This window comes from Asparagus officinalis, chromosome 7 (genome assembly GCF_001876935.1).
Source record: "Asparagus officinalis chromosome 7, Aspof.V1, whole genome shotgun sequence".
Lineage (NCBI taxonomy): Eukaryota > Viridiplantae > Streptophyta > Magnoliopsida > Asparagales > Asparagaceae > Asparagus > Asparagus officinalis.
Genome location: NC_033800.1, coordinates 119801989 through 119809741, shown reverse-complemented (window position 1 = coordinate 119809741; position 7753 = coordinate 119801989). Strand labels below are relative to the sequence as shown.

Here is a 7753-nt window from a genome sequence, read left to right as displayed (position 1 = left end):
TCTTGGTATAAATTAGAGCAAACGTGGTATAAATTAGATATAACGTGGTATAAATTAGGTTTATAACGTGGTATAAAATAGAACTAACTTGGTATAAATTAGTAAATTAGATCTAACGTGGTATAAATGAGATATAACGTGGTATAAATTAGGTTTATAACTTGGTATAAAATAAAACTAACACAAATTAGATATAACGTGGTATAAATTAGATCTAACGTGGTATAAATTAGGTTTATAACGTAGTAAAAAATAGATCTAACTTGGTATAAATTAGATCTAACGTGGTATAAATTAGGTTTATAACGTGGTATAAATTAGGTTTATAACGTGGTATAAATTAGGTTTATAACGTGGTATAAAATAGAACTAACTTGGTATAAATTAGAAATAACTTGGTATAAAATGAGATATAACGTGGTATAAATTAGGTTTATAACGTGATATAAAATAGAACTAACACAAATTAGATATAACGTGGTATAAATTAGATCTAACGTGGTATAAATTAGGTTTATAACGTGGTATAAATTAGGTTTATAACGTGGTATAAATTAGGTTTATAACGTGGTATAAAATAGAACTAACTTGGTATAAATTAGAAATAACTTGGTATAAAATGAGATATAACGTGGTATAAATTAGGTTTATAACTTGGCATAAAATAGAACTAACATAAATTAGATATATAACGTGGTATAAATTAGATATAACGTGTAATAAAATAGAACTAACAAGCCATCACAAGCTACAGATTAGAACTAACACTGTGCAGAATAGAACTAACACTCTACAGATTAGAACTAACACTCTACAGAACAGAAATAACTTGGTATAAATTAGAACTAACTTGGTATAAATTAGAACTAACTTGGTATAAAATGAGAACAAACTTGGTATAAAATAGAACTAACTTTGTATAAATTAGATCTAACATTGTATAAAATAGAACTAACTTGGTATAAATTAGGTTTATAACGTTGTAAAAAAATAGAACTATCTTGGTATAAATTAGAGCTAACGTGGTATAAATTAGATATAACGTGGTATAAATTAGGTTTATAACGTGGTATAAAATAGAACTAACTTGGTATAAATTAGAACTAACTTGGTATAAAATGAGAACAAACTTTGTTTAATATATAACTAATTTTATATAATATAGATCTAACGTTGTATAAAATAGAACTAACTTGGTATAAATTAGATCTAACGTGGTATAAATTAGGTTTATAACGTTGTAAAAAATAGAACTATCTTAGTATAAATTAGAGCTAACGTGGTATAAATTAGATATAACATGGTATAAATTAGGTTTATAACATGGTATAAAATAGAACTAACTTGGTATAAATTAGTAAATTAGATCTAACATGGTATAAATGAGATATAACGTGGTATAAATTAGGTTTATAACTTGGTATAAAATAGAACTAACATAAATTAGATATAACGTGGTATAAATTAGATATAACGTGTAATAAAATAGAACTAACAAGCCATCACACGCTACAGAATAGAACTAACACTGTGCAGAATAAAACTAACACTCTACAGAATAGAACTAACACTGTGCAGATTAGAACTAACACTCTACAGAATAGAACTAACACTGTGCAGATTAGAACTAACACTTTATAGAATAGAACTAACACTGTGCAGAATAGAACTAACACTCTACAGAATAGAACTAACATGGTATAAATTAGAAATAACATGGTGTAGATTAGAACTAACTTGGTATAAATGAGATATAACGTGGTATAAATTAGGTATATCGTGGTATAAATTACGTTTAAAACTTGGTATAAATGAGATATAACGTGGTATAAATTAGGTTTATAACTTGGTATAAATTAGATCTAACATAGTATAAATTAGATATAACGTAGTATAAATTAGGTTTATAACGTGGTATAAAATAAACTAACGTTGTATAAATTAGAACTAACTTTGTATAAATTAGATCTAACGTGGTATAAAATAAACTAACTTGGTATAAACTAGAACTAACTTTGTATAAATTAGATCAAACGTGGTATAAATTAGGATTATAACGTGGTATAAATTAGATCACACGCTACAGAATAGAACTAACACTGTGCAGAATAGAACTAACACTCTACAGAATAGAACTAACACTGTGCAGATTAGAACTAACACTCTACAGAATAGAACTAACCTTGTGCAGATTAGAACTAACACTAGGTATAAAATAGAACTAACTAGGTATAAATTAGATCTAACGTGGTATAAATTAGGTTTATAACGTTGTAAAAAATAGAACTAACTTGGTATAAATTAGAGCTAACGTGGTATAAATTAGATATAACGTGGTATAAATTAGGTTTATAACGTGGTATAAAATAGAACTAACTTGAATTAGATATATAACGTGGTATAAATTAGATATAACGTGTAATAAAATAGAACTAACAAGCCATCACAAGCTACAGATTAGAACGAACACTGTGCAGAATAGAACTAACACTCTACAGATTAGAACTAACACTGTGCAGATTAGAACTAACACTCTACAGAATAGAACTAACACTGTGCAGATTAGAACTAACACTCTACAGAATAGAACTAACACTGTGCAGATTAGAACTAACACTCTACAGAACAGAAATAACTTGGTATAAATTAGAACTAACTTGGTATAAAATGAGAACAAACTTTGTTTAAATTAGAACTAACTTTGTATAAATTAGATCTAACGTTGTATAAAATAGAACTAACTTGGTATAAATTAGGTTTATAACGTTGTAAAAAATAGAACTATCTTGGTATAAATTAGAGCTAACGTGGTATAAATTAGATATAACGTGGTATAAATTAGGTTTATAACGTGATATAAAATAGAACTAACACAAATTAGATATAACGTGGTATAAATTAGATCTAACGTGGTATAAATTAGGTTTATAACGTAGTAAAAAATAGATCTAACTTGGTATAAATTAGATCTAACGTGGTATAAATTAGGTTTATAACGTGGTATAAAATAGAACTAACTTGGTATAAATTAGAAATAACTTGGTATAAAATGAGATATAACGTGGTATAAATTAGGTTTATAACTTGGCATAAAATAGAACTAACATAAATTAGATATATAACGTGGTATAAATTAGATATAACGTGTAATAAAATAGAACTAACAAGCCATCACAAGCTACAGATTAGAACGAACACTGTGCAGAATAGAACTAACACTCTACAGATTAGAACTAACACTGTGCAGATTAGAACTAACACTCTACAGAATAGAACTAACACTGTGCAGATTAGAACTAACACTCTACAGAATAGAACTAACACTGTGCAGATTAGAACTAACACTCTACAGAACAGAAATAACTTGGTATAAATTAGAACTAACTTGGTATAAAATGAGAACAAACTTGGTATAAAATAGAACTAACTTTGTATAAATTAGATCTAACATTGTATAAAATAGAACTAACTTGGTATAAATTAGGTTTATAACGTTGTAAAAAATAGAACTATCTTGGTATAAATTAGAGCTAACGTGGTATAAATTAGATATAACGTGGTATAAATTAGGTTTATAACGTGATATAAAATAGAACTAACTTGGTATAAATTAGTAAATTAGATCTAACGTGGTATAAATGAGATATAACGTGGTATACTGGCTATAAGATAGAACTAACGAGCATGGTACAGAATAGAACTAATGTTGTATGAGTTAGAACTAACGAGCATCACTAGAACGAACATGGTACAGATAGAACAATACATCTGATAACAATCATTTTCAATTACTTAAATATACATCCATTATTGTATTTGTATGAACATATCATTCATCACTGTACAATGTTTCTTCTTTATGTCTTTGTTCAAAACCAGCCAGTAATAATTGTGTGGCAAGTCTTGCTCGCATAGCTTCAGGGATATCGTTCGGAGGATTAACCAGCAATGTTGATCGTCCTTCAATTATGGATTTTACAAAGAGGTAGACGAACACACCACAGTCAAAGCTGCAACATAGAGTGAGTTCATTAGACATTTTCGGTCCGTTCGAATACTATAACACAAATTTGAACAATATAGACATCGGAACTAACCGTCCTCTTTGTTGCTCGCATTTGATGGCTTGATATCTAAATATTTGGCGCACATTGTCTTCAATAAAATCAGCATGATGGGCATCAAAGAATTTTATGATTTTATTAACAGGCTCCATCCAAGCTTCGTGCCCAGCGGAGCTGTAATGCTTGACGACTTTATCTTTAAGGTCAACTTCTACAAGATGCCAATGGTCGTCCCTGACCAAAGGGATCAAGAGATGCTCTATGCGGTATGCGGTATATTTGTCAATGAAGTTCAGATAATGCTCGTAATTGTTCACCTCCAAGCCATAGAGTGAGTGCTGCAAACACATCATGTTTGAGTTGAAATTAAAACAAACATGAGCTGCGAAGGCTAACTAACACCGTATTAATTAGAACTAACACGCTACAGAATAGAACTAACACTGTGCAGAATAGAACTAACACGCTACATAATAGAACTAACGTTCTACAGAATAGAACTAACACTGTACAGACTAGAACTAACACTGTGCAGATTAGAACTAACACTCTACAGAATAGAACTAACACTCTACAGAATAGAACTAACACTGTGCAGACTAGAACTAACACTGTGCAGAATAGAACTAACACTCTACAGAATAGAACTAACACTGTGCAGATTAGAACTAACGCTCTACAGAATAGAACTAACACTGTGCAGATTAGAACTAATACTCTACAGAACGGACCTAACATGACTTATGGTAGGTCTAAATTGATGCTAACTAGAACTAACGTGATTCATGGTATAACTAGCATGGATTACACAAGATCTAACATGAATTTCAATCAAAACTAACGTGGTGAAATTAGGAATAGCATGTTCTTACAAGAAAGAACACCGATACCACTCCATATCCTTTGCCGTATGCCTCCTGGCTAATCGTGTCCAAAACTGCTTCTTCCACCTGTTATTGTTATGAAACATTAAAATTCAATTTAAATAATATAATTTGAATTATTAAGGAAGTATATGTTAACCTTGTCGTCAAGGCGGCCACCACGAAGCACATATAACAACTCTTCCCTGTTAATACTGCTGTTGGTTGTTACTATAACATTATATCTCCTGGTATAAATTAGAAGTAACATGAATTAGAACTAATATGTGGAGAATTAGCATATAAATAGTCAACTGAAACTTACCTGTGAATCTTCTGAGAATAAAATTTGGTTAGGCTCTCAATTTGAGCTTTGTCGAGTCTTTCTGCTACGGGAGATGTTATCTTTAAATTATGTACAAAAGCACCTGTGCTATCTATTATGCGTAAGTTAAACAATGTTGGGTCTGGAAGCTCATTATTCAGCTCTCCCAATAGATCTTCCTCTTCATCTATCATTGGCTTCAAACTCAACGCATCAAAAGTGGGGATTTGATTACCGGGGTAAAAATGAGTAACTTTTTCAGCTAGTTTTACTTTTGATTCAGGACTTTCAAGTATATCTATACTATTTTTTTCCTTTTTCTTTCTTTTGCCTTCAGTATATGGTGTCCTCTTCCATTTAGATCTCCTGCTTACCCTTCTTGGCTGTGGTCTACTCTTTGCTTCCACATTGGTCGCTAGAACTTCTACAAGTTTGTCCACATCATGTTTAATTTTTTCCTCTTGTTCTTCCAACTTATCTACATTCTCCTTCTCTTTATCTATAATATCTTCCTCCTTATCTACACCATAAACAGGATCCTCATCAAAACCTTTGTTATCTACAATAAAATTTTCATTTTCCATATGCTCCTCTTCCTTATCTACCATATGCTCCTCTTCCTTATCTACAATATCTTCCATATGCTCCTCTTCCTTATCTACAATATCTTCCATATGCTCATCTTCCTTATTTACACTATCCTCAACCTTAGTATCTACAGTCTGGTCAAACTTACTATATACCCCCTCCCCTGAAGAAGTAACAGGCTCCTCTTCTATTGCCTCATCGTTAGCAGGCTGCATCACATCCTCTTCAACAATCTTATGTACATGTTCTTGCATGGTGGGCTCTTCCTTATATACACTGCTTGATTTGGACTTCTGTTCCTCTTGAGATGGCCGTCGCTTCTTCCTAATTTCATTTGCAATTTTATGTTTGATATTTGACTTAAGCAGCACCGGGTCTATAACCTCATCATGTCTTCCACATTTTTCAATTATCCTGTTAAGCCTGTTGATCTCAATCATGAATTCTTTACAATATTTGCTCTTGGTCTGCTTTGTAGCAACAAGAAGTCGTTTGAGAAATTTAGCAGAATTTCTCCAAAATGTGAGTTGCTGCTCAATGGGAAGAACATTGATCTCCTCTTCATCGTCAAAAGCAACGTCAATATGCTTTGCCATGATCTATTATTGATATAAGATTATAATTTTAAGTAGGACTAAACATAATTAGGATATTCTTTGCAGTTAGTGTGAAATGAGTACGACTTAACATAACAGGATACTTACGTAACCTATTGAGAAGTTCTTAGTAGTTTCTTCCTGCAAAGCCTTCCTCTTTGCCTGACGCTTTTGCTGAAGAACTTCATCCCTCTGTTCAGCGGGAAGTGAATGAACATGACCAGGAGAAGCGACCTCCGCAATAGGCCTATGGACAAATGTTATTGACGCTGACTTAGCCTTTGAAATAATTGTCGGCATCCTCATAGATGCGATTCTCTCCTCCCCTGATGCCCAATTTGTCATTGGAGGTCTGGAGGTGTCTAAGAGGGCATATTTCTTTATGCCTGTCATCTCGTAGTACCAAAGCTGTACCAAATAATATATTTACCATTAACATTTAATACTAGACTAGACTAAAGAGAATAAAATATGGCTGCATCTAGAACTAACATGGTGTAAATTAGTACGTGGTACGACATGAATTATGATAGAACTAACATGACCTATGATAGAACTTAAATGGGTGCAGATAGAACTAACACTCTACAGAATAGAACTAACACTGTGCAGATTAGAACTAACACTCTACAGAATAGAACTAACACTGTGCAGATTAGAACTAACACTGTGCAAATTAGAACTAACACTCTGCAAAATAGAACTAACACTGTGCAGATTAGAACTAACACTCTACAGAATAGAACTAACACTGTGTTAGTTCTATTCTGTAGAGTGTTAGTTCTAATCTGCACAGTGTTAGTTCTATTCTGCAGAGTGTTAGTTCTAATCTGCACAGTGTTAGTTCCGTTCTGTAGAGTGTTAGTTCTAATCTGCAGATTAGAACTCACACGCTACAGACAGATTAGAACTAACACTGTACAGAATAGAACTAACACTCTACAGAATAGAACTAACACTGTGCAGATTAGAACTAACACTCTACAGAATAGAACTAACACTGTGCAGATTAGAACTAACACTCTACAGAACAGAACTAACACTGTGCAGATTAGAACTAACACTCTACAGAATAGAACTAACACTGTGCAGATTAGAACTAACACTCTACAGAATAGAACTAACACTGTGCAGATTAGAACTAACACTCTACAGAACAGAACTAACACTGTGCAGAATAGAACTAACACTCTACAGAATAGAACTAACACTGTGCAGATTAGAACTAACACTCTACAGAACGGAACTAACACTGTGCAGAATAGAACTAACACTCTACAGAATAGAACTAACACTGTGCAGATTAGAACTAACACT

The 7753-nt window shown here is 32.2% G+C and overlaps 1 protein-coding gene across 1 annotated transcript; it reads right to left on the bottom strand.

The window, feature by feature from the left end:
• Nucleotides 3830-7031, bottom strand: LOC109847698. The gene is made up of 7 exons (XM_020416929.1): nt 6545-7031; nt 5989-6439; nt 5253-5811; nt 5088-5142; nt 4937-5014; nt 4098-4402; nt 3830-4010 (listed from the first exon to the last, which is right to left on the bottom strand). The coding sequence occupies exons 1-7, from the start codon at nt 6827-6829 to the stop codon at nt 3830-3832; spliced, it is 1914 nt and encodes a 637-aa protein (XP_020272518.1). The 5' UTR covers nt 6830-7031.